Source organism: Cebus imitator, unplaced genomic scaffold (assembly GCF_001604975.1).
Source record: "Cebus imitator isolate Cc_AM_T3 unplaced genomic scaffold, Cebus_imitator-1.0 Scaffold85, whole genome shotgun sequence".
NCBI classification, from domain to species: domain Eukaryota; kingdom Metazoa; phylum Chordata; class Mammalia; order Primates; family Cebidae; genus Cebus; species Cebus imitator.
This window is the reverse complement of record NW_016107400.1, coordinates 7,295,530-7,322,958: the sequence shown is the minus strand read 5'-3', so window position 1 is coordinate 7,322,958 and position 27,429 is coordinate 7,295,530. Positions and strand designations below refer to the sequence as shown.

Here is a 27,429-nt window from a genome sequence, read left to right as displayed (position 1 = left end):
AAAAAAAAAAAAAAAAAAAAAAAAAAAAGACATACTGTGATTTTCCTGAATGGAGAGAGAAAACTTTCCTGAACATGGAGCGGGTTAAAACTAGGAGAGGGGATGATAACTGTCTGAGAAGGAACAGCTAAGAGATCAATGTAGCTTTCATGATGAAACAGAGCTGTAAAGGTAAGTGAGAAGGAGACATGCCTGTGATACCCAATGCTCAGGCCAAGGAGAAACCCACCTATAGGGAAGTTGCTGAAAGCATTTATTGGTGATGGCCCTTTTTGCAGCTCAGGTGTAGTGTGGGGCATGACATTGTCAAGGAAAGACTTCATGGCTGGCTGATGGAGTGGCTGCTGCTGAGATGGTGGAGTCTGCTGCTTCACCAACAGGTTTGGATCAAGTTGACGAGATTGTTGCATCATTTGCTGCTGCACACTAAGAGGTCGACCCTTAAAACAATGAAATGATTGGAAAAAATCATTTGGGGGAAAAAGTCTTTACAGAAAACTATATATTCCTCTTCATTTTTGAATTCACTTTCTTTTCAGCAGAAAGGTGAATAATCACTGTATAATGTTAACATAACTCATGGACAACCAGCAGACTTAATGAACAACATACTTGATTATATCTTAGTAAGATTGTTTTAAGAAAAACATTCTGAATCTCTTGTTAGAATGGAGATAAGCAGAGTTTATTAACACAAAGATTGCACAGCGAGTTGGAGGGCCGGCTCTACCTGCTGGTCTTGCTGCGGCCGGTTCCCAGAAGGCACGCTTCTCTGACTCTGCGCCCTTTGCTGCTGCGCTAACAATCGCTGGAGGAAAGACGGCAAGAAGGTTGTTACTATGACACCGTTACAAAGTCGTGTGCTCCCGAATGACGACAGTAGATGGACCTAAAGACAACTGGTGCGATCCCCAATGCCAACATATCTCGCCTTATCTAGTACAATTTCTTCCTTGGACTCTCTGGCTTCTAGTCACTGCTGAAATTCAGTCTTTAGTTCAATCTAACCTTTCACTTCAACAGAGAAACTCTTCCTGATCATCGACTTCCGCCAGCACCCCAGACCTGGCTGCGGCCTCCTCTCACAGCATCCTGCACTTCTTCAAAACATTCCTCACAGATTTTCACCGTCTGTCTTCCCCAACAGACTGTAAAGCTCCATGATGACGACTATGCAAGTTTTGTTTACTGCACTATGTCCTGAACAGAGCCTAGTGTTTGGCACACAGCAAATGCTCCATAAATGTGTATTAAGAAAGACTATGACTTTCCTTACCTGTAACTGGGAGATCTGAGAAAGCTGGTTTAGCTGGTTCAGCATGGCTACCTGTTGAGGGCCAAAGAGTGGATTCAGGCCACCGTTGTTTGGTGCATACTTCAGCAATGAAACTGGAACCTTAGGATCACAATGGTACGTTAATGATCTTGATAAAATAACTCACACTAGCTACTTGTACTGTGTGTTTTAAGTTGTCAATAGAGCAGTTAAATTTGTGGACTATTCACTGGGGGTTATAATCTTTGTCTCTGTCTCACTAACTGACCATTCACATATACTTCTTCGTGGGTTAAGTAAAAGATGACAGAGATGAATATTAAACCAGCCAATTTTACTTTGCTTTTGTCCTCCTCTCAAGATGTTTTACAGAAGAAAATGGTAAATTTTAGATTTAAATTATCCTTGACTTACCCTTCCTACAACCAAAGTAATAGTTAATTCAGAACTAGCTGAATCTCAAAGATGCCAATAAATATGATGATGCTTAGCTAGCCATTTCATTCAAATACAAAATCATGCAAGATCCTTTTTGCAGGTAAACAGAAGAATGTAAGGAAACCTTATTTACCTGAGGGGAGAGTAATGGAGGAGGCACTTGAGCACGGAGATTAGGCTGAGATGAACTAAGAGGTTGTGCTGGAGGCTGCTGCATGCCCCGGGGTTGTGCTGCTGTGTTTCCAACACCAAACATACTGGGATTGCCATTCTGTGAAAACAACGAGCAACAAATGACAGCGGGATTCCTTAGGGACAAACATCTCATTGCCACATTGTACTATGATTTAAACAATAGAACTACATGTAGAGAGATCTTATTACTAATACAAATCATTCAACTGAGAGCCTAAATTACACATCTGGACTTACCTGTCTAACAGAATTCAAGTTTTGCATACCCAGCCCTGCTATGGAGCCAAGGGCCTGGTTAGGTAGTGCACTATTTGAAGGGGGAAGCTTCATGCTTTGACTGGACATAAACTGCATGTTTTGGGATTCATCTGCTACAATGCCATCCTGATTGGACAGACAGAAAGATGTGCAACACCAGCCAAGCAAACAAGTGGAAGGGAGAAATCATTGCAGGAACAGAAGAGAAGTCACATGACATTCCAGCATCAACAGGAAACAGGTAGAAAACAGAAGAGATCAGATTAGTGTTAATTCTAGAGCACACAAAAAGAGCCAAACATATTTTATGGGATTAAGAAGAAAATATAAATGCAACCTCTATGCTAAATTGAGACATAAAAAGACAGTGAACTTCAAAATCCAGTAAAAGAATTTGGTATTGGATTGTAACACTTTATATTATATAAAATGTTTTAAAATATTAGTGTGAAAATTATGCTATTAAGTGTGCTGGTTTGTCAAGTCAGAGGTAAAAGTAAAAAATCTTACCTTATCAAAATAAGGATTGCGCTCCATGGAAGACTCTTTGGAAATCTGAGGCCGAGAACCAGGGCCTTTCCCGACCGTTCGATTGTAATCACCAATATTTAGGCTATGTTTATCTATCTCCATTCGTTTGTCTTGTAACATTCCTAATAAATGCAGGAGACTATGTTATCAAACAAGAAGACAACCCATTGGTTTCAGATAAATTTACAACAAGAGCAAAATACTTTCCAAACCGAAATGACTTCACCCAAGTCAAGGATATGTGAAAAATATACTTGCATTTCATAAATTTTATATTCCTCACAAGTGAAGTTACAATTAGGAGATACTGTTATTTTACTGAAACAAATAACTTGAAATAGACTAGTAAACAGAAGGTGGCTAGCTGATAACCTCACTTTATTGACTGATTGATTGAGACAGTCTCGCTGTCACTCAGGCTGGAGTGCAGTGGTGGTTTCCTGGATCACTGCAACCTCCGCCTCCCAGATTTCAAGCGATTCTCGTGCCTCAGCCTCCCGAGTAGCTGGGATTACAGATGTGTACCACCACACCCGACTAATTTTTGTATTATTAGCAGAGAAGCAGGTTTCTCTATGTTGGCCAGGCTGGTCTTGAACTCCTGACCTCAAATGATCTGGCGGCCTCGGTCTCCCAAAGTGCTAGGATTACAGGCATGAGCCATCGGGCCCAGCCTCATTTTAAAAAGACTCTTAGGACACATAAGACACTTTTAGTCATCTCTAATCTGCTGAGTTTTATAATACAGGTAAGTTTCCATTAACAAGTAACAAAAACAACAAAAACAATCAGCACACACTGTGATAATCTGCCATTTAATAAATGATTATGTCAGTCACCATCCTAAGTGCTTTTCTCTTTTTTTTTAGACAAGATCTTGTCGCCTAGGCTGAAGAGCAGTGGCGTGATCTCGGCTCACTGCAACCTCTGCTTCCCAGGTTCAAGCAATTCTCCTGCTTCAGCCTCCCGAGTAGCTTGGATTACAAGCACTTACCACATGCCCAGCTAATTTTTCTATTTTCAGGAGAGACAGGGTTTCACTATGTTGATCAGGCTGGTCTCCAACTCCTGACCTCAAGTAAGCTGTCCACTTTGGCCTCCTGAAGTGCTGGGATTACAGGCATGAGCCACTGTGCCCGGCCTCACTGTCACTGTTAACACAGGTTTTCATCTCCCTATTCCTCATTCTTGACGTTTTCTCTATCCTCAAATCTCAATATCATTTCTTTGCAATTGCTGTTCTTTGAGATGTCTGCTACCACCTTAATACTTACCTTTACTATTCTCATTCCAGGTAAGTGGAAGAGGAAAACATTTTAACAAAAGGAAAACAATTCTGAAAGTAGCTAAGAAGTGCTGTTCCAGACATAAATCTGGTATCTGAATAATCCACCTTTCACACTTAAGAGCCCTCTCTTGAATGTCAATAATCCTTACCACAGCTTCCTCCTCTGTTCTGTGTTAAGGTGTCACAATTCACTGATAACACCCAAGCTAGCCATCATGAACTCTTTTCCCCACTCTCTCCATCTAATCCTGTAACCAATTCCAACCAATTCTCCTGTCTCTCCTGTCTCTCTCTCCAAGCTGTTCCTTCTTGATAATTCACATTATTTTCGCCTATGCAAATAATATCTTTTGAAAGAATAGTAGTGGCCAGGCATGGTGGCTCACACCTGTAATCCCAGCACTTTGGGAGGCCAGGTCAGGAGTTTGAGACCATCCTGGCCAACATGGTGAAACCCCATCTCTACAAAAATACAAAAGATTAGCTGGGCATGGTGGTGGGCGCCTGTAATCCCAGCTACTCGGGAGGTGGAGGTTGCAGTGAGCCAAGATCATGGCACTGCACTCCAGCCGGGTGACAGTGAGACTCCATCTCAAAAAAAAAAAAAAAAAGGAAAAGAAAAGAAAAAAGAAAGAGTAGAGTAGCAGCATGTTACATCTTTTCCACAAACCACTGCCCAACACTTCTGCGTCCCTGCATCCCTTTAAAAAGAAACTGTCAAATGATGCAATCTCCCCTTAGTCCTCCAGTCCTCTAGTAGATCCATTACGAATCACTACCGCTAAGCCCCATTGTCAAATCCATTCCCTGAAAACCAGTTTTCTCTTTTCAAAACTCTGTACTCACTTGGCTTCTGAAAAATTATTCTACTCTAACTTGTCCCACTTCTGCTCCGGATCCCACCCTTAAATGTCATTATTCCTCAGGGCTGTCTTTGGTCCATTATCCTTCAGCTCTCTCGAGTCAAACTATTCCTATGGCTTACACTATCATCCACATGTAATTAATTACACTTCATATCTCAAGCCCCATCTATTCTGAGCACCACATCCAGATTTTTGACTGTTTACTGGACATCATGACAGGTGGTTTTCAGAGCACCTTCAAACTCAGTATCTTATCTATCAAGTCTGCTATTCCTATATTTCCTACCTCAAATAATGACCACTTATTGATTTATTGTTTCTCAGCTCCAAATTCACCCTTTTTGACTGCTCCATGAAAATCTATCTGCACCCTTTACATTTTTTTCCTTAGCCAGCTGATAATGAGGTTTTGTCAGAAGAGGGTGGTGGAGAGACAGGGCAAGAGGATGAGTGCTGCTTCCTGGGCCAGCATGTACATTTGGTAGGTATGGGCAGCCCTTGCAGCTTCTCCACTGCCTGGTGGGTCAACAGCACTCAGTGGCAGCTTCTCCCAGCATTCTCCTCCATTCCACACCAAACGGTTTTGTCACAGAGTGTCTCTGGTGAAATACCTCTCTATGAATGCCTTTTCCTAGCACCGCAGAGGGCAGACTTCCCACAAGTTCCACCAGCATGACATCGTAGCAACTTCTGTGCCATTCAGTGAGCCGTGGGGGAGGCAGAAACTTGTCCTAACAGGAAGCAGCTCACATTCTGGACGTGGGTTTTTCTTGCCTATAAAGCTTCTGCCATCCACAGCCTCACAGAATGCCTTCTCCACTGTCGTAGCACTCCTCACAGCCATCATGTCTTATCTAGGAGCTCATGTCACAGCACAGGATATACAGGACTGGTTCATGCCCATGGGATTAACCGATCTTACCACATATGCCACTGTCTGAAAGTAGCTAACCAAATTGACAGGCTTACTAAAGAATCAGTTAAAAAGCAGGTTGGGAGACAACATCCTAAAAGGGCTGGCATCTGCCTTAGGAGGATGTGGTATGTGTCTCCCCCATTACCAGAATTTGCAGGTCTCAGAATCAAAAGGTGAAAGTAGGAGTGGCTTCTCTCACAGTTATACCTAATGAGCCCCTTACAAAACACTTTCTGTTCGGACAACTGCTGATTTACACAACTTTGTCCTTGAGAGAGAAAATGCTTCCAACAAAAACCACAACAATGGTTCTGCTCTGCAAGATGAAGACTACCTGGACATTTTGTACTCCTTCTGATATGAACCAGCAGGCAAAAAAAAGGACTAGTCTACTGGCTGCGGTAACTGATGTGATTATAAAATGAAGGCAGTGAAAACTGTCTGGAACCCAGGGGATTTTCTGGGATGCTTCTTAGTACTTCCCATACCCAGTAGTGAAGGTCAATGAAAAATGACGGCAACCATAAGAAGCAGGACAACTGGGGGCTCAGATCCTTTGGGAATGAAGGTTTGGGTCACTTAACTCCACCAGCTAAAGAACCTAGAGCAGCTGAGGTTCAACCTGAAAGGAAGAGGCAGTGATGGGAGGAAAGCACAGACACCAATGATGGCTTGCGGCCAATTACAGAAATAACAATGGTAGTAGATTTGAATGTTTTCTATTGTTTGTCATATGGATGTGTTAATTTGCATATGCCAAGCATTTTCTTTCCTGTTTTTACGTTATTCACAAGTTATTAGATGGTAACTTTTATCATTGAGTCTTTAGGTAACAAACTGTGACTGAATTTCTGGGATGATTGTATAGCCCGTAAAAAATACAATGACCCTTGAGATGGTTCATCTCTTCAGTTTAGAGATGAATACCTCCTCATTTGCAAGAAAGAAAGCAGTATCTTGTTAAGCAGAAATACAGAGTTGCGTTGTCATTATACTGGACAAGTATGTGTAGAAAAGTACATAAGGAAGGGGAGTAGTGGTGATTACTGACTTACTTTCTCTAGCTCCAATTTTTCACCCTTTCTGATTGCTCTGTGAAAAAAATGGACTTGGGCCCTCTATAGATATTATTTCCTTTGCCATCTGGCACTGACATTTTGCAGGTACAGGATGTAGAAGGAAAGGTTTGGTTTCCTAGTTCTGGTCTGCTCTCTCCTGCAGCACAGGTAGCTTTGCCAGCACCAGGCTCCTGCAATGCTCACTTCACCGGTGGCTGGCAGTATCTACCGGCATCCCCTCTGGCAGCTTCGTAGTATAAGACACCTCTCCTGTGCTCTGCTTTCACTGGTATCTTAAGAGGGTGGATTTCCTGGAATCCTACTGGCATGGCAACATGGTGAGACGAAGGGGGCTCTTCCTTGAGCATGCTATGTCAGTCCTCACTGAGTGACTTCCCCTTGTATCTGCTAATGCTACTCCAATTCCTTGTTAAAGCCTTGTATATTACAATTTTCCTGTTCAAATTACTGTGTAGTTTCTCTCTCCTGACTAGACTCCAATGAACTCAATAGCATTGGCATCTACTAAACAGTCCATGAAGTTTTCATCAAACTCTCTTCCTCACCTGCCTAACAAATTGGTTCAAACTGGTTATCAACTTCTGTTGATTCCAAATCCTATGTCTCCATGAATTAGATTATTTGCATCTGCTATCTTGGTTTGGAGCTTTGAAAATAATTACTGGCTACTGAAACAAGTATCCACCTGGTTTTTCTATCTTTAGTAACTTCTGGTCTATCTCCTGCTACAATGTTTTCTATTCTAAGATACTGTCAATCTATAACCAAGATGATTTTTCTAAAACATAAATCCAAACCATGCCATTCCCCTGCTTCAGTTTAATCTCATATTTTAAGAATAAAGTTCAAATTCCCAAGCTCCTCATGACTTAGCACCTACTCATTTTCTAGCATCTTCATCCAAGTGATCTTTCATCACCACCACCACCCCCACAACCCCCACCAATTTTCTTTTTCTTGTCCATTCTATGGAACTACTTGCCATTTCTCTAGCGTAGTTTAAGAGTCTGTCATATATCTAGGCCCTTCTATATGCTGTTCCCTAATCAAGAAGACTATACCCTCCAATCTGAATAACTCCCTTTTGGCAGGACTATCTGTAAGGTAATCTGACTAACATCATCAATGATCTGTTCAGTGGTCTGCACTTCCAAGGCACATGCACTAATTTAACCAGAGCATGTGTATGTATATTGGACAGCACAGTCTCCCCTTGTCCTGGTCTATATCAGGGTTCTTTCAGTAGAATCATGTTGTGGATGTGCTTGTCCCTCAATGAGGAATAGAAACAAATTTAATTTTCTCTTACCTCCAGAAAGGTCCATCTTATTGCTTTGTACATTTTCCTCTGGTGAGTCTCTCTGAAGAAAGAAAATGCAGCATGTTAGCAGACCTTAATTTATCAATGTAAACAATAAAAAAAATGAAGAATTTTACTTTATTTCATTGTCTGTGAAATTCAAGTGAATCATAAAGCTTCATTTTTCATTGTCTAATGTAATTTTTAAAATTTTTTAACATAAGACATGAGACCAAAGTTTTTAGCTGAAGCCATAAAAATAAAGGTTTGGAGGTCAATTTTACCCTAACATCAAGCACATTCCTAAGGACTCGAAGACAAAAAATAATTCTTAAAAAAAGAGTGAAATCAAGATAAATTATAGACCACCATTAGAGGAGGAAGGAGCTGCTAAGAAAACACACTTACCGAAAAACTGATATTTGAAAACTGTTTAACAAATGGATTTATCCACGCTTCTTCTTGTTTGTTTCCACCTTTCATCATTCCCTTTGTAAAATAAAAGAGTAGAAAAGATGCCATGGCCATCTCTGTTTAACTGGGTATAGTGACGGATTAATAAAACTTAAGACAATCCCCAATTCTCATTTTTAGCCAATAATTCCTCCTCCAATCAACTCTTATCAGAGTTGTTAATGATTAAAAATCAACTTATTTGATTTTCAACTTCCTTTGCTCCAGTCCTCTGGTATAGCTGTAATGTACAGAGAAATCTCTAAAGGCAAGCAGTCAGAAGGAAAAGACAGAAGCAAAAGGCCTCGATGACCCACAAATATGAAAACAGGGCCTCTGAGTAATGGAGAAGATTAGTTATAATTTAGATTTTTGGAATTTTCACTCCAAACCAAAGTAAAAAAAATAGTGACTCAGGTTAGTCCAAAGAAGCCAATTTAACCCATAATTTAATTATGCTATATGCATTCTACTGAAAAAACACCATGAGTTTCCCACATGAAAAAGTAGTTTAAAAATTCAATTTGTGTTGCCAAGAACACATGTCCAGCAGGTTGAACCTGGGATTCCTCCTGCTTAGGGCTGGCTCTCTGCAGCTGGTTGGGGTACGGGTGGTATGGAAACTCCATTGAGTTGAGAGGATGAAAGATCTGTAATTAGCAGTCTAGTAGACAAGGAGGCTGGAAGCCAGAGAGACCTAGGTCTCTCATTTATGTGAGGATCACAGTCTGTTGCCTTCATTACCCTTTCCCATTGCTACTGTCCATTCCTTCTGACTGTGGAACAGAACAAAGCTTCACAACTTCCCCCCAAATGCAGGTTTCTGAAGCAAGCGCCTAACTCCCTCCGCAGATTCTGAAGTTGGCTTTGATCCCTTTTCCGCTTTTACCCCATCCATCCCCATACCTAACTAGCTGCCAAGTTCTTCTGTCCCTTCTATTCTGAAATGTCTCTCAAATTAGTCACTTCCACTATATACCTATTCTCATTTCCCAACTCAAGCCCTCCTTTCTAGCTTGAATTAATGCAGATGCTCCCTGAGATCCCTAACTGTGCCTCTCCTCTACGTCAATTTATATTTCATACTATCACTGATTAGCTTTCTTTTACAAATTAATAATTTTAAAACCCCACTGATACTGTTTTCTATTCAATTTCATTGGTTCCATAGTTTACACAAAATAAAGTTAAAACTCCTTGGCATACTATTGAAGACACTACAATCTGCCTTAACTACAGAGTCAGATCTCTTGTCACTTCTTCCTAGAAATTCTACATTTTAGTTATGTTGGGCTATCTTCCTTAACACATCCCACCCCAAGAATCTTGCAAATTCAAGCTGACATTCTTAGGAAGCTCTCCTAATGCCCCATACTAGACTATGAGCTCCCGAAAGGTGAAGCTCATATCTCAGTGTATTTGAATCCCCAGCACCAAGCACAGTACCTGGCACACAGCAGAGGCTAAATAAATGTTTGCAGTTGCTTTCTAAAGATTTTTACTAGTAGAAACAAAGGAGAAAGAGTAAAAAGGCTACACACCCTTTCCCTTCTCCTTTTTTTGCCACTCAGACCCTGTAAGGAAAGACAAAGTCACAAAACAGCATGGTCCAGTGGGAGGAACACAGGGTTTGGAATTGGAAGACCTAAACTTAAGTCCTTACTCTGTCATTTACTAATTATTGCAACTTTGGGCCAGTCATCACCTTTTCCAGTCTCAAATTCCTCATCAGTGTCCTATCTTAGAAGGTTATGAGGATCAAATGATTTATGTAAAACATGTAAAAGCACTTCATAAGCTATATGGCAAGGCAATAGGCAAATTCAGCCAAATGAAAAGTTTTAAAAATGAAAATGGTAGGTCCTAGACTTAGAATCCCAGGATTAAAAGGGAGGAACCTTAGCAGTTAGCTAGTCCAGCTATCCACTGGTATTTGACTTCTAAGGTCCCTCAAAAGGTAATCATTCTCAAGTATGGTGGGTTAGGATGTTATGTTAGAACCACTTGGGGGACTGGGCACGTATTTTGAAAACGGTCCCCAGGAGGATCTGATGCCAGCCGCCAGTGCCACCTCTTAAGAACCAGTGCTCTAAATCAGTGGTTCCTAAACCTGGCTCTGCATCACAGACATCTGGGCAGTTTCTTTAGGATAAGAAACTTGGTCCAATTTCCAAAACTTCAGTAGACCTGAGGTATAGGAACTTGCATTTGTAGCAAATGCTACGGGATTCTGACATAAAGTCAGCTTTAGGAATATGATTTGTCCACAAATAAAAGCAAAATCGGGCTGAGTGTGGTGGCTCACACCTGTAATCCCAGCACTTTGGAGGCTGAGGTGGGTGGGTAACGAGGTCAAGGGATGGAGACCATCCTGGCCAATAGGGTGAAACCCCATCTCTACTAAAAATATGAAAATTAGCTTGGCGTGGTGGCATGCGCCTGCAGTCGCAGCTACTCGGGAGGCTGAGGCAGGAGAATCACTTGAACCCAGTAGGCAGAGGTTGCAGTGATCCAAGATTGCACCACTGTTCTCCAGCCTGGGTGACAAGAGACTCTGTCTCAAAAAAAAAAAAAAAGGCAAAATCAAGCTCAGATCATTCCTTGGGATTTTTGTCACAGGACCTTTTGGGATGAGATAGGGACAAAGATGACAGGTGAATAAGGAGGATGGTGATTCTGGGTAAAGGGGTGGCAGGGAAACTCCAGGTGTGGGGGTGAAATGGGAGATGAACTGGCAGTGGGATGGAAAGAGTCAACATGGAGATTTGCCCTTCTCTTCATCCTCACCACTGCAGGCACCACCCTAGGATGAGGGGTTGTCCCAGGCAGCACTGGTAGAGGGGGAGGAGGAGAGAAATCCCAAGCTGTAGCAGTGGGGAGAAAGGAAGTTCCTGTGGTCTTGTTTCTCTAGCTGGCTGCCCATACAGGTGGCTATACCTAAGGTGGAGGCTGCCTGGACTGTACTCACTGCCAGAAATGGGCAGGCAAAAAGTTAATTTTCTGTGGGTAAACTACCTTTGGAATTTAAAGTTTCAAGGGCTTTGCCCTTGAAATGTTTACCTTTGATGACATTTTCTTTGTATATGGTGGCCAATTTAAAGATGAGTTAAGCTCTTGAGATGAATTACTATTCCACATTCCAATCTCTACATCCTCTTCCTCTTCCCAGCCAGTGGGGCGATTTCCAGGCAATGGCATATCATCACCACACCAGCCATCTTGCATAGATTTTGGCCCTGATTGTGGATTTGTGATACAAAGAGAAACATACTTTAATAACAGAATTCTTTCTAGAGAAGAAGCATATATTAAAAATTGGGTAGAGAACCTAAGAAAACACACACACACGCACAATTATTTCCCTTCCTGCATCTACAGAGAAGAAATGTATGTTTTATACTGAGCTAAAAGTTCCATGAAAAAGAATTTATTCTTAAAAATTTAATAAAACTCCTCCATGCCTTTACAAATCATGGTTCTTGAATAATGGTGGCACTCTCATTTGTATCCACTTAATAATCTGCATAGTGACGCACAAGACAAAGAAAATGAATGAAATTTGAAAGAATCAATTTTTGTATATATTTCAAAAAGAAAGGCCAAAGAGTATTCAAAGTCATAAGCAGAAAGCATCTTATCTTCACACATGGCCCCTGGGATTCCTATGGGGTATCTTGTACACAACCTATGTGATAATGACAATGTTAATTTGAATCTTGGGTCCTTTCTGAACTATGCTAATTACCTGTAACTTTCAGGGAATCATCTGACAGTTTGAATACGTGTTCTCATAGGTATACTATTTAGCCTCTCAGGCTGGATGACATGAAAGTTGCTAGTAAACTCTTTCTAGATAACCTAATTTGGTAAAATATACTTTAAAGTATATGCAAATTAATAGTTACAGTTCTAAGAAATATGAGAAAAGAGGAAAATTCAAAAGAGAATAAACCATGTTACAAAACCAAAGAGCAAAATACTGAACCATTATCTATCATGTCATATTACATGAATATATTATAAATAACATAGAAACCTTATCTAATTATTTAATTATAGTCAGTGAGTGATCACCACTGCTACACAACAACTACCAGGCATTGTCAGTAACTTACCAGATTTGCTTAACGCTTGTGGACCAACAGAGCTGGAGCCCCACGTGGATGTGCTGGATGCCGCAGCAATAGGTTCCCCCCAGCTGGGACCACTGTCTATGGGCTTACCCCATGCTGAAGTACCATTATCCACAGTTGTGGCTGGAGTAGAAGGCTCCCCCCAGGGCTCACCCCAGCCTTTAGAAAGTGTGGGAAAAGAAGTCATCAGCATAGAAGGTAAGGAGGTGCAGTGGAATAAGGGACAATAAAGAATATTTAGGCACCAAGGATGAAGAACCTCATGTTTAGGTACTGAATAATGATACTGTGATAGGCAAAAAGATGGCATCTGTTTTATGTTAAAAAAAAAAAAAGACAAACTATTTCTCATTAATATAACTATAAGGTGAGAAGTTTTTAAACTTCTTTCATAATTACCCTCTAGGCCTATAGCTGATTATGGGAAACCACTCTCCTTTGAGCATGAATTTAATTCCTGGAAAAGTCAAGTCTTTCTGAATGAAATTTTGTGAATTGGAGCAGGTGATGAGCTATACCAGCTGGGTGCAGTGGCTCACGCCTGTTATCCCAGCACTCTGGGAAGCTGAGGAGCAGATTACCTGAGGTCAGTAGTTTGAGACCAGCCTGACCAACATAGCAAAACCTGGTCTCTACTAAAAATACAAAAATTAGCCAGGTGTGGTGGCGCACGCACACCTGTAGTCCCAGATACTTGGGAGGCTGAGGGGATAATTGCTTGAACCCAGGAGGTGGAAGCTGCACTAAGCTGAGATTGCGCCATTGCACTCCAGCCTGGGTAATGGATCAAGACTCCATCTCCAGAAAAAAAAAAGTTGTGTACATGCGCACCCTTTTCACACCACATACAATGGGAAAACAATTAACTACCCAGCTAACAATAATGAGTCACCTACTTTTTACACATGCTGAACAATGCTTATTTTAAAATTTGAAGTATTAGGCTGAGGTTGTCCAAAGGAAAAAAAAGAAAAAAAAAAAAATCAAAGCCAACATGCTTCATCTTAGCTACATACTTCTTCCTTTTAAGAATCAAGCCTAAATTAATACAACAAACTATACTTAGACTAAAAAAAAAAATTAAGTGCTAAAAAGTTAGCTCACGAAAGCACTCCTTATCTACTTCCAATGAGACTACTAAGACAATGTAGCCAATCACACTTAATGAAAATGTTGCCAGGATAATTTTCAGAGACAGAAATTAGTTCATTATAAGAGAGGAAAGTAAGAATATACTAAATACACAAACGTACATACTGTATCTAAATAGACTTGAATTTCTCCCCTACTTAAAAAAAAAAAAAAACCTTCTAAAGCCAAATATAGTACCTAAAGTTTAGAGAGTACTGTATTTATGAGATACTTGTTTTATTTCTGGAGAAATTTTAGTCGAATAATAAAATCAGAAGTTAAGGCCTAACTCAAAACAACTTAGAGAAGTGTACAGCATTCCCACTTGACTGCCCTTGTCCAATTTGCCTTCTGTTGCATTTCTAATAGAGAATGAAGTATGCAGGACTCAAACACTGCCAAAAAGTGGAGCTCTGTTCTCTGGTGGTAAACATCACCCCTACAATTTTCTTCAAGTTGCTTCTGGATTACACTCAACAGCCTTTGTATGCATATCCAAGCACTTTGTTACACACATCTTATAATAACAGTAAGTTAAAACATGGCTTGATTCCATAAAATAGAAACTTACCAGAGCCACTGCTTGCCTCTTTGTTTGAGATGGCACTTGCAGGCGGTAGCAGCTGATGTACCTGTGCTTGCTGGTCTGAACGGCTGTTGCCATTTGGGACATTTTTGTTCCACATGTTCACATTTTTGTAGTTGTATTTGCTTGGATCTCCCCAAGCTGAAGTTCCATCATCAATCTCCATTTTGCGACGTATAGATTCTGGGGATGGTTCCTCCCAGCCTGTGGGTTCTTCTTCTTTTGTTGGGGCTGGTATAGGTCCCCCCAGCCAGCCTGTACCAGGAGGTTTGCCTGTAGCTGGTGGGATTCCCCAAGATCCAACAACGTCTTGTTGCTTGTTCCAGTCTGGAGAGCTGACTGGCTTTGACGAATCTCCCCAACCTAGAGACTGATTAGACTTTGGAGGGTCTCCCCATCCCTGGGAAGGAGTAGGTTTAGAAGATTCATCCCATCCTGAAGAATTATTTGGATTTATGTTATTTCCCCAAGTAAAAGAACTAGTTTTACCAAGTTCGTTCCAACCAGAAACGGACCTGTCGCTGTCACTACCTCCTGAGCTGGATTTCTTATTGGCCTCACCCCAATGGTTACTTCTTGAAGTTTCTCCCCAGTTATCACTGGCAGAAACAGACCACCCTTGGCTTGATTTCTGTCCATCACCCCATCCCTGTTTGTTCTTTTGCGAATCATTCCATGCAGCCTTCTCCTCTTTGCAATTCCCCCACTGATTGCTCTTGACCATTCCTGTAGCAGCAGAATCATCTTCCCACCCCCCCTGGCAGTTTGAGCCTTTGGAATCTCCCCACCTCAGAGCAGGTTTGGGATCGCCCCACCCCGATACAGATGAGGTATCATTACTATTAGGGCTAGTCTTATCTATACATGCCCCTGAGTTAAAAGTCTGTGTTGCAGAGCTTCCCCAGGCCTCTGTCCCATTGTCAGTCTTTCGTTCCCCTCTAGGTGATGTTTCTGTATCCCAGGCAGTATTCTGCTTAATAGGAGTCTGTCCCCAACCAGAGTTGGACAGGACACGTGGATCTAAGTCAGTTCTGTTTACAATGCTTTGGAGTAATGTGTGCTGATCAATTTTTCTTCTGTCTCTATTCTGACTTTCCCCAGTTCCTTTCTCCTCAAGGCGTCCAGTGCTTTCTGTACTACCATCGCTCTCCACTGTACCTCCTGTTTTGGCCCACACACTGCTTTGCTCATTTGTCTGAGATGTGGCAGAACCCTGATCCTCTTCCTCAGTAGATTTCCATCCATTTGTAAACTTCTTACCATTGCCATTTGCACTGTCATTGGAATGCTGATTGCTAGGCAGTTTGTTCCATTCAACGCTGGGCAAATTAGTGCCAGTGTTTTGTGCAGGGGTTCCCCATCCTCTTCGACTTCCTCCAGAATTTGCGCCATTTCCACTTCCCCATGACGTACTCTGTGAGTTTGCTGCACCAGATTCCCACACGCCACCTCCTTTATTTGTGTTAACTTGAAAGTTAGTGCCCATAGGCCCATTTACGCCAGGCTGCATTAGAGTTGCATTCACAGTGTCACCATTAGCTTGGCCATTAGGGCCTGAACATTTGTCTCCAGAGTAATTAGAACCATACGCACCCCATGTAGTACCATAAGAGCCTCCACTTTTTGACTCTCCATTGCTAAGGTGAGAAAGGGAAGTGCCATTCATACCTGATGGAGCCTGCATCTGAGGATGATTCATTGTGCTCACACGCCAGGCCCCTGTATTACTACTGGGCAGCTCATTATTCTGCACTGAACCGGAGTTTGGTAAACTAGAGGTCATAAAGTTAGTAGTGTTATTTGGTCCAGTCATTTCAGTGGTAATATTTTGAGGTTGACCACTGAATGAAACCTTCTGTGTACCACTTACTTCAGATTCACAAGTTTCCTGAAGGCTTCCCCAGGTACCATGGGTAGAACCACCACTCACTTTAGAGTTAATACTCTGATTGTTAGGCATCTGGCCTATAGAACTGCACTGAATATTGATACCAGAACTACCACTCCCTACAGGCCCTTTTAGGGCAAGTCCATTGTTCTCTAATACTGGCCAGGCACCATGGTTGCTAGCTGAATTCAAAGTGCTTGGATTTAACCCTCCATTTGATGAAGAACTTACAGTGCCCCAAGCATTCATTCTATTGTTGCTACTTTCAGATTTGCTTTCAGGAGCATCCACAGAGACCTGACATGTGCTTATTATGGCTCCATGGGAAAAACCCCATGGCCCAGTACTACTTCCATGGCCCACATTATTGCTGCTGCTACCAACTACAAACTTGTTTTGGGAACCAAGTCCAGTGCTATTCCGAAGGCCATCTTTTTCACCACCTGTGTTCCCTGAAGCCATGATAGTGATGTTTCTCTCTGATTCAGAACTGGAGGCAGAATCAGCATCCATACATTCTGAAGCCAACTCCGGATCACTGCCAGGGACTGAGGGCCATGCTTCTTTTTCAGACAAGTCACTTACAACAGCATTCTTACAGTTTGTGCTAGAATCACATGTAGAAGACACAAGTCCCCGCTGGGAATTTTCATAATGGGATCCTGAAGTACTGTGGTTTATATCTAGGATAAAGGAGAAGTACAACTATTTATAAAGTGTTAGGCCAATGACATTAAATCAAACTTAAGAAAAATGACAAATACATTATAAATATATGTGGCTCCTCAAATTTAACAAGCTATGATCCTTGGCAGAATGGTTACAAGGGCACTGCTTATCTTACAGCCACCAACTTTCCATGTTCAACTGATATTATCCTAAGATCCTAGAGGACATAGCAGCCCCTTGATAAATACTTGCTGAATGAACACACTGTTAACAGATTGGTAAATAAAAGAATTCCGGAGTCAAGAAGGTCTAGGAGGCAGTGACACATAGGATAATGGAGCAACCCAGGCACAGAAGTTTGACATAGGAAGATGGGTAAGGAGAAGTGAATAGCCCAAATTTGATGAAATGTATTAGATATCTTTTCCACCCTCCGTTTTCAAGTATAGCTTTTCTACAACTGTTTTGGGTATTGCAACAAGTTTATAAAAATTTGTAAGAATGGTAAGATAAGAATCGGAAAGGTTTTTTCCATCACATTCCATTTCATTAGTGTCCATATTCAACTGGAAACATTACACCCAAGTCACAGTTCAATTTCAGTTTTCAGTTCAACTTCCTCTCATAAAATTTTCTTAATTTACCTTCATAACCACATTTATATAAAAGATAACAGAAAAGTAATTATTTATTATGTTGAAGATCACAGAATTATTATGGTCTCAAAGAATCAACTGCTGACACTGGAGATTAATGACAAGTCATACAATCTTATAATCTTGGACTTCCTGCTATGTATTATCTGGTTATTTTACCACAGGTAGGACGCTGCTTCTGATAGTTCCCCAGATACTTAATTCCCACTTGGTTTAAGGATCTGGTAGGCAGAAATTCCTCAGGGGCATTCACCTGCATAAGCCATGTGCATTTAGACTGTCTTGAAGGGGTTGCTTATATTGCAGTTTTCTACTAGAGTACCAATCAGAATCACATATAGTGCTTTTAAATACACATATTCAAGGCAATGTCCCAGACCTAATAAGCCAACCTTCAAGGGGTTGTAGGCCTAGGAGATAAATAAAAGTCACTATTAAGGTGATCTGCTAAAATGGAAAATCAGATTCAATTTGCATCATTTTCTCTCAAAGCATAAACATTAAGAAGCAACAGATGATGAGCTGGAAAGAGTATCTGGAAAAGTGACTGGAGAGAAACCGGAAATGATATAAATTCACCAAATAATATACTTTAAAGTTCCACAGGTGATTCTAACCTTCACCCCCTGTTTAAGAATCATTTCTTTAATGATTCCTAAAGCTGCCAAAGAAAATCTGCCATCTTTCAGTGCACTTGAGAATTTCTCATGAAATAAAGCGTAACAATAAGTCAGTCTCACTGGTTATAAGCAAATCAACACACTAACACCTGCACCAGCACCATCAACAAATGTTTGGCATTCAGTACTATGTCTGACAGCTTTATGAGCACTTTTATCACTGAATCTTGAGAGCCATACTAGAGTGCAGGTATTAACTTCACTTGCAGATGACAAAACTGAGGTTCACAGGTTAATTTATGAAAAACTAAATGAGAAAGGCAGAATTCATCAGAATCCTTCATAAAGCAAGGTACCTAACAATGTGAATAGGACTCTAGAGACACCACGATTCAAGTCTGGACTCTACAAGCAAATCGCAAAACTGGAATACAAACAGTACCTCTTAAGCTGGTTCTTTTGTTAATTGTACCATTACATGCAAAGCATTAAGCTCAGTGCTGGCTGCAAATACATGCCTCTTAGGGTCAATTTAATGTAGTGATTAACAGCACAGATTCGGTAGCCAGAACACTTGGGTTTAAGAGAGACTCTACCATTTACTAGCTGTGTGACCACAGCAAGATCCTCCATCTCTGTGCCTAGTTTCCTCATCTCTAAAGTAGAAATGGTAACAGTCCCAATCTCATACAACGGTAGTGTGCATTAAATGATTATTAAAAGTACTTTGAACTACATCTGATCCATATTGGGTGCTTAATAAATGAGGGCCATCATTATCATTGATAAATGCATGCTAATAATTATCATCTTTTAGTCCTATCTCCAAAGTATGTTTTTCATTCCACCATGTTTCCCTTATGAAGAACAAAATGGGAAATCACGTAACAACTTCCTTGCTTAAAATTTCCACTTAGATATCTGAAGCAAAATCTTCATATTCTGGATTTACACTCCAACAGAGTGTAAATTCCTCTCCTCCCAAACAGGGTAAAAACTGCTTCTTTACAAGTTTTCCTCGTCTCAGTAAGTTTCCTAAAACCTAAAATGCATCTTTTATTCCTCCCTATGCACAGCAAATGCAAAACATCATTAAGTCCAAAATCCATACACCTTTTTTCCAAGTCTAAGACAATCCAGCCATCAGTCACTGTCTTTTCCTGGACTACTGCAAATATATTTCTACTGCCACTATTTGCATGTGTGTCGGGGGGAGGGGGAGGTTTTCATTAAGGCAGGAGTAAGAAAACAAGATTGGGCATCTAAAACTACCTAAATGGAAAATAAAGAAATGATTCCAGAATTTAAGAGTGAAACACCAGAAACATTCCAATAATGACAAAAAAAGATAAAAATATTTGTTATCAATACTACGATTCAGCCCGGTGTTCGAAGTGCTAACTGATTAAATATGACTCAAAAAAAGAGAGGTAAAGATAACAGAATAGAGGCAAAAAAGATCAACATGAAAAAACAATTTCCTTTCTATATGCCAGAAATAATCCAAGAGAAAATGTTGATAGGAAAAGTTCTTAATCATTAAGAGCCATAAAATAATTTGGGATAAAGCTAGCAAAAATACTTAAAGAACTGAATGATATTTTATTGCAGGCCATAGAAGACACCTGCAAGTAAAAAACCTTGTTCTGGATATGAAAATGTCACAACGCTCTACGTTTAACTCAATTATAAGAAACTGTTAACAAGAGTCTATAAAATGATTACAAGTGATTTAAAAATTCTTTAAAGCAAATGGGGGAGTAACCCTCTAAAAAAATCTCATAAAGAAGAGGTTGTGAAGAAGGGAATCTGCAATATCAGGAAATAGTTGAACAGCAATGTACTGCCAGAGTGTATAAGCACTTTGACTGAACAGAAAAAGTAACCCCCAAACAGATCCAAGTATGTATCAAATATCCTATTTCATAGATTAGCTTTTTAAATCAGTAGGGAATATTCAGTACTTGAAAACTTTTTAAAATGAGATAATATATAACAAATAATCCTAAATGATTAAAATATTAAAAGTCAAAGATGAAACCATGAAGCTATCAGTGATTTTTTTAATACATAAAAGAAGCCGTAAGTGGCAGATTTCACTTGTTAATATTAGAATACATCAAAAGCAAAGCAAAAAAGCAAATGTCTGAATATATTCTACAAATGAGTTCCATCATCTTTCATATTAGTGGAAAATGTTCTCAGATCCTGGTTATGACCCGGTTTGGTGGTTAAGTTTGTCTTTTAAAATATTATTAGCTAAAATCCCATTTCTAATCTGGAACCACTTGATCCAAGCCTAAATTAAAGATTACCTTAAAAACTGGGTTACCAGCTTTCTTCATCCCTGGCTGTCTGAGGATAGGCCGCCATCATGAAGGACACAGTAACTATCCACACTAGAAAGTTCCTGACCAACCGACTACTTCACAGGAAACAAATGGTCATTGATGTCCTTCACCCCCGGAAGGCAACAGTGCCTAAGACAGAAATTCAGAAAAAAACTAGCCAAAATGTATAAGACCACACCGGATGTCATCTTCATATTTGGATTGAGAACTCATTTTGGTGATGGCAAGACAACTGGCTTTGGCATGATTTATGATTCCCTGGATTACGCAAAGAAAAATGAACCCAAACACAGACTTGCAAGACATGGCCTGTATGAGAAGAAAAAGACCTCAAGAAAGCAACGAAAGGAACCCAAGAACAGAATGAAGGAAGTCAGGGGGACTACAAAGGCCAATGTTGGCACTGGCAAAAAGTGAGCTGGAGATTGGATCACAGCCGAAGGGGTAAAGGTGCTGCAATGATATTATCTGTGCCACTGTGGATTTTTCACGAGAAGCCTAATAAACCAAAAACTTTCCAAAAAAAAAAAAAAAATTGGGTTACCAAGGGTTATAAAGAAGTACGTTGTAGTTGAGGAAAAAAAATTGGTTTGGTATTCTAGCTCATGCCTGTAATCCTAGCACTTTGGGAGGCCGAGGTGGGTATTGCTTGGGTCCAGGAATGAGATCATCCTGGGCAACCTAGCAACACCCCATCTCTATGAAAAATAAAAAAATCAGCTGGGCGTGGTGGCATATACCTGGGGTCCCAGCTTCTCGAGAGGCTGAGGCAGAAGGACTGCTTGAGCCCGGGAGGCTGAAGCTGTAGTGAGCTGTGACTGCACCACTGCATTCAGCCTGGGCAACAGAACAAGACCCTGTTTCAAAAATGAATAAACAAATAAAAATAAATAAAAGGTGTTGGCTGGGCACAGTGGCTCACTCCTGTAATCTCAGCACTTTGGGAGACCGAGGCAGGTGGATAATCTGAGGTCAAGGGTTCAGGAGCATGGCCAACAGGGTGAAACCCTGCGTCTACTAAACATACAAATATTAGCTGGGCATGGTGGTGGGTGCCTGTAATCCCAGCTACTTAGGAGGCTGAGGCAGAAGAGCTGCTTGAACCCGGGAGACGGAGCTTGCAGTGAGCCGAGATGGCACCACTGCACACCAGCCTGGGGGATAAGAGAGAAACTCCATCTCAAAACAACAACAACAACAAGAGCAAAATGTGTTGCAGGGTATGGGAACAGACATTATTATAACCGAACAAGTGAAAAGAATAGGACTCTTCAGGAATCCTAAAAATATGTTTCAGAGATAGGGATTATTTCAGATTTGGAGTAAGTCAAATAATTTGTTTCCCTTATAGATACACAAGACTCACTGTTGTAAATGATCTGGAAGATAAACATGTAGGAACATCATTATCACTCAGCTTTTCCAGGAAATAATAAATAGTAAATCTCTGTGCTACTGGGAAGAAAGGAGGCGGCTGAGCTTTAATGAGCATAATGCAAAATGTTTATACGCTGTAATGCTGTGGGCAAACTTTGATTTGGAAGGTTGCGCATTCCTTAGAAACAATTGAAATCCAAAGTATCATTAACATCCTACTTTCATACAAAATGGCCATAGGAGAAGTGTGGTCACCTCTAGTACCATACCAAAAAAAAAAAAAAAAAGTACATAACAGAACATCTATTCAAAAAAGACCAAAGGGGTTATGTGGGGGTTGAACAAAGACTGGTGACAATCCAAGTGACACAAAAAAACAGCAATGGCTGAGCACAGTGGCTCATGCCTGTAATGCCAGCACTTTGGGAGGCAGAGGTGGGCAGATCACCTGAGGTCAGGAGTTCAACACCAGCCTGCCAACATGGTGAAACACTGTCTCTACTAAAAATACAAAAATTAGCCGGGCATGGTGGTGGGCGCTTGTAATCCCAGCTACTTGGATGGCTGAGGCATGAGAATTGCTTGAACCCAGGAGGCGAAGGTTGCAGTGAGCTAAGATCGTGCCACCGCACTCCAGCCTGGGTGACAGAGCAAGACTGTCTCAAAAAACAAAACAAAACAAAAAACAACAACAACAAAAAACCCCACCATTCCCATTCACTTACTCAGGAAGAATTTAGATTCATGGACATTCAAATATTTTTCTTCAGGAAGAATTTAGATCCATGGACATTCAAATATTTTTCTTCTAAATATATAGCATCTAACAAACAAAACAGTTAAATATTTGTTTTCTGCCTTAAAGACTTTCAATCTTGCCAGAAAGGGAAGAGTTTCAAAAGTAAATAATATTTATGTTTACAATGTTTCCAAGGAATATGAAAGAGATGGTACCACTGGGAATATGAGAGAACCTTAGATGCACAATTTCAAATCGCTCTTAAGTACAAAATTCAAAATGTCTCTTCTGGTTATTCTTGCCTTTGGTTCAGGGGTTGGCAAACTTCTTCTATACAGGTCCAGTTAAACATTTCCGGCTTTGAGAGACAGATGGTCTGTGAAAACCATTTAACTCTGCCACTGTAGCTTGAAAGCAGCCCACAGACAATATGTAAATGAATGAGTGTGGGTATCTCCCAATAAAGCTGGACTAAAATAGGCCCAAATCTCTGCTCCAGAATAAAGAAGACAAATGCACTATCACAACCAAACACAATATCACAATCAAATGCAATGCATGAATCATGACTGGCTTCTGGTTTGAGAGATGGGGTGAAGGTGGTAGGGAGACGGATATAAAAGACATTCTTGGGGATGTTGCTCTAGACCAGATGCTGAACACCTCAACCAGGGAAACTGGTGGCAGTAGCAAGGGAAGACGGAAAACTGGGAGGTATTTTAGAGTTAAAATCAGCAGGGTATAGTAACCTAGTGGCCTGTGAGACATACAGAAGATGGAAGAGTAAAGTATGATTTCAAAGTTTCTAGATGAGCAACTGGATGAACAGAGGCGGCAACTATTCGAGCAAAGGAATGCAGGAGGAGGAAGTGGTATGGGCGCAACACAAAGAGTTCAAGTTTGGACATACTGAGTTTTGAAAGGCCCAACATCAGCTGAGGACATCCAGAAGAGGACCTAAAATGTGGGGAGATCTCAAACAAAACCTTGGGAGGGAACAGAAAGGTTTGCATTTGACATTCAGAATGTCGGCAATTTCAGCAATAGAGCTATTTTAGTTAAGTGAGCAGAAGCCAGATTTTGAGGTACTGATGTAATACATTAAAGACTGCAAGTACAGACCATTCCTTCAAAACTGAAAGCAGGGAGAAAAAAATTCTGTAATAGCCTCAAGAGTACGGGGCTTTTGCCGGGCATAGGGGCTCATGCCTGTAATCCCAGCACTTTGGGAGACCAAGGCAGGAAGACAGCTTGAGCTTAGGAGTTCACAACCAGCTTGGGCAACATAGCAAAACCCCACCCGTACAAAAAACACAAAAATTAGCCAGGTATAGTGGCAAACGCCTGTAGTCCCGGCTACTTAGGGAGACTGACTGAGGTGGAAGGATCACTTGAGCTGGGAGGTTGAGGCTGCAGTGAACCATGTTCACGCCACTGCACTCTAGCCTGGGTGACAAAGTAAGATCCTGCCTCCTCCTTCCCCTCCAAAAATAAGATATGGAGACTTAAAGAAATTTTTTTTAAGGATAGAGATTTGAGTATGTTTATCATCCAAGGGGAAGGTGTAGGTTCCAAGCTAGTAGTAGAAGCTGCAAGATAGCACGGATGTACCCTGTGCTAAAAGCCCAATGCAATGCAAGAGCACAGGTGGGTGAGATGGACAGCATATTAACCTTTAAACATCTCCAGAAACTTTATTGTTAACATTTTTGGTTAAAACATCCCAATTCTTAGTCATTCACCATTACATCTCAAATGTTTTCTTTAAAAAAATTAATATTTCAAACACAGACAAGGCCATAAAAAAGTAATATAAAAGATAACCATGTACTCACACTTTAAGAAATACATTACTAATATGGCAGGAAAAACTCCTAGGTATTCTCTCTCTGATTACATCTCTTTCCATCCCCAGTGGGTATCCCAGTGGTAATCACTCATGGAAATCTTTGTATCTTACTACATTTGAATTCATCCCTAAGCAATATATAGTGTTCTATATGCTTTATACTTTATATAAGCGCTATCATACTGTGAACAAATAATACATTCTTGGGACAACTAGCAAAAATGTGAACACAAACTATTAGAAGACGTTGTTGTTCTTTTACTTAGGGGTGATAATGGTATTGTGGCTGCATAGGAGGCTATGCTGATTCTTAGGATAATTACCTGTGGAAGTATTAAAGGTGATGTGTCATAATGTCTACAACTTACTTTTAAGAGGTTCAACAATAACGTGCACATGTATGCATATATGAGAGAGAGAAAGAGATGTGTGTGAAGTCAAGGTGGGACAATATTAACTACCACCAGATCTGGGTGGAGGATATACAAGTGTTCACTGTTCTAGTCTTAACTTCTCTGTATGGATCATGTCAGGTGAATGATAAAATATGCGATAGAACACTGTGGCCTGTAAGAACAATATTGGTCTTGTTGAGCCTACTGGTCCCCCCAAATCCTTCATTACATGGTTTGTGGGTCCTCCATATTAAAAAGTTACCTGTTATCTGACCCCTTTAGGCTCTAAGTGATCAACTACAAAAAAGACGTCTCAAGTCTCAATTTAAACCATTAATAAGTGTCTGAGGCACAGCCAAAAACTGGCAGCCCACGGCTAGTCTCCAGAGTTGTCTAGTTTGAGCAGCACAGGATTCTAAAAAAATTAAAAATGAGAAAGTAAAAAAGCCAAATACAAATAGATCAAAAAAACAAAAAGCAAACAAAGCTAACATATGTTCCCCAATTCTGAACTACATGTAGTTTACAACAAAGAGTGTTCGTGTTTCTGGGCTACTGTGCACGCTGTTTAGCCTCTAGGCTACTTCCTAATCTGTAAAATGAAGATGATACTATTACTGTAAAAGAAGTATTAAATGAGTTAGTACAGTGAATGGGTCACAGTAAGCACCCCATAAGGGTTAGCCACTATATTGTTACTACTATTAATAACTTGGTAGGAGCCAGATATACCCAACTCATAAAAAGCCTTCATTGACTCTCAATGGTCTATTTTGCAAGCTGATGTTTCTGTTACCAATCGTAGTAATACCTAGAAAGATGTTTCAATGTAAACATGTAAAATATGCTGGTGAGTGGGGATTCATAATTTTTTTAAAAGACAAAAGTACAAATCTGGCTCTTCTTTGGAATGCTTTGGCTTCATCATCTGCATTTTCTAGTTGTTTTTTGAGATTGAATCCAGGCTTCAGTCAGATTGCTGTACCCTCCTGACTTCCATCTTAGCCTCCACATCAATGCAGTCCACCCTGGTAAAATTCTTTTAGAAATAGGCAGGATGTTTTTCCTTCTCAGCCTTTTTTGAAGACTTCTTCCTATGCCCACACCTGAGGCCTTCTTCTCATCTGAATGTACACCTGTAACACTTTGGTATTTTTGACTCATAGTTATTTTTGAGAAGCAAGATTCTTACACTCCTGTTGTTTCCATTTCAAAAACAGCTTCCTTTCATTTCCCCAAGTGAAAAGGCAGTTTGACATATTTTCTAAATATACTATTCCACTTCACTGTTTTGTTCAGTACCATTCCACTTCGCTTAGCTCACAGCAGGTACTCCATCATTTGTTGTATAACTAACCTCGCCCAAAGTTTTTAACTGCAATTTTCATTATGCTGATGACCAATACATTTGCTTCCAACCTGACTTCCCAGATGAACTTCAAATTAATAATTGCCTACTACTTGTTATTAGATCTAACATGTCTAAACCAAACTCTTCTTGAAAAGTACAGGTCCTTCTACGAGAGTTATAAGGAAGATAATTTATTCAGCACCTAGATATCAGGCATTAAGCTAGTTGCTTTAATAACATGTCATATAATTAAGTCCCCAGAGCAACCTTACAGGGTTGGGTACCACTGTATACACTTTACAGATTAACAAAGAAGGTCAGATGTGTTATGCAGCCAAGCTCGCACAGGTAATAAGGTGCTGGGAAATTTGGGAGTAAATGATAATTCAGGACGATAACTTACATTTGTATCCTTTCCAATAGCAATGTGCTGCTCTAAGTGCCTATGCTAGAAAACTCACATTTGTGTCCTCTTCCTCCTTACCTATCACATCCAGTTTGTTGCTAAAGCACAGCATGGTGGCTACGAGCATAGCTTTGGAGTCAGACAGATCTTGATGTGAGTCCAGGATCTGCTACTTATTCACTGTGAAATACCATAATATATTACAATGTACAGAGTAGTTCTTGGTATATAAAAGAGAGCAAAGGTATAGAAAGTGAGTAACTACCTGGGACAGTTAGGAAAGGCTGCTCAGGCACATGAAGCAATTAAGTAACCTGCCCAAGGTCATACACACAGTGGGATATGGGGATGTCGTAATTTAAGGCCCCAGTCCATCTGACTCTAGAGACTTCCTTCTTATGACTATGCTATACTGCCTCTAGAAGTGTGTTCCTGTATGGGGACCTTGATTCCCAAACAACCCTATCACCTAATTCTCTATCTGGCTTGTGATAAAGCTTTACAATAGTTGAATAAATGAATAAATAGACAGACTAACAGACCATCGAAAATTTCCAGAACATGTTGAAACAAACTGGGCTTTCAGAAAACTTGTAATCACATATTAGATTTTCTGTCTCACAATCAGAGAAGTTCAGAGAAGCCACTCTGAGGCAAATAACTGAATGTACTTCCTCT

The 27,429-nt window shown here is 40.5% G+C and overlaps 1 protein-coding gene across 10 annotated transcripts in view; it reads right to left on the bottom strand.

Annotated features, from left to right (window-relative positions):
- The window catches only part of TNRC6A (trinucleotide repeat containing adaptor 6A), a 221,366-nt gene that overhangs the window by 19,944 nt on the left and 173,993 nt on the right, over nucleotides 1-27,429 (bottom strand). For 4 of the 10 annotated variants that reach the window (XM_037740592.1, XM_037740599.1, XM_017534420.2 and 1 more), the window contains 12 exons: nucleotides 14,436-17,021; nucleotides 12,716-12,892; nucleotides 11,661-11,836; nucleotides 10,142-10,174; nucleotides 8,556-8,636; nucleotides 8,157-8,208; nucleotides 2,678-2,820; nucleotides 2,147-2,293; nucleotides 1,848-1,985; nucleotides 1,277-1,396; nucleotides 731-808; nucleotides 230-440 (listed from right to left, as the gene is read on the bottom strand). In XM_037740592.1, coding sequence (XP_037596520.1) covers nucleotides 230-440; nucleotides 731-808; nucleotides 1,277-1,396; nucleotides 1,848-1,985; nucleotides 2,147-2,293; nucleotides 2,678-2,820; nucleotides 8,157-8,208; nucleotides 8,556-8,636; nucleotides 10,142-10,174; nucleotides 11,661-11,836; nucleotides 12,716-12,892; nucleotides 14,436-17,021 — 3,942 coding nt within the window. The remainder of the gene's footprint in view (nucleotides 1-229; nucleotides 441-730; nucleotides 809-1,276; nucleotides 1,397-1,847; nucleotides 1,986-2,146; nucleotides 2,294-2,677; nucleotides 2,821-8,156; nucleotides 8,209-8,555; nucleotides 8,637-10,141; nucleotides 10,175-11,660; nucleotides 11,837-12,715; nucleotides 12,893-14,435; nucleotides 17,022-27,429) is intronic. The other 6 variants (XM_037740596.1, XM_037740594.1, XM_037740597.1 and 3 more) reach the window with 4 other exon arrangements.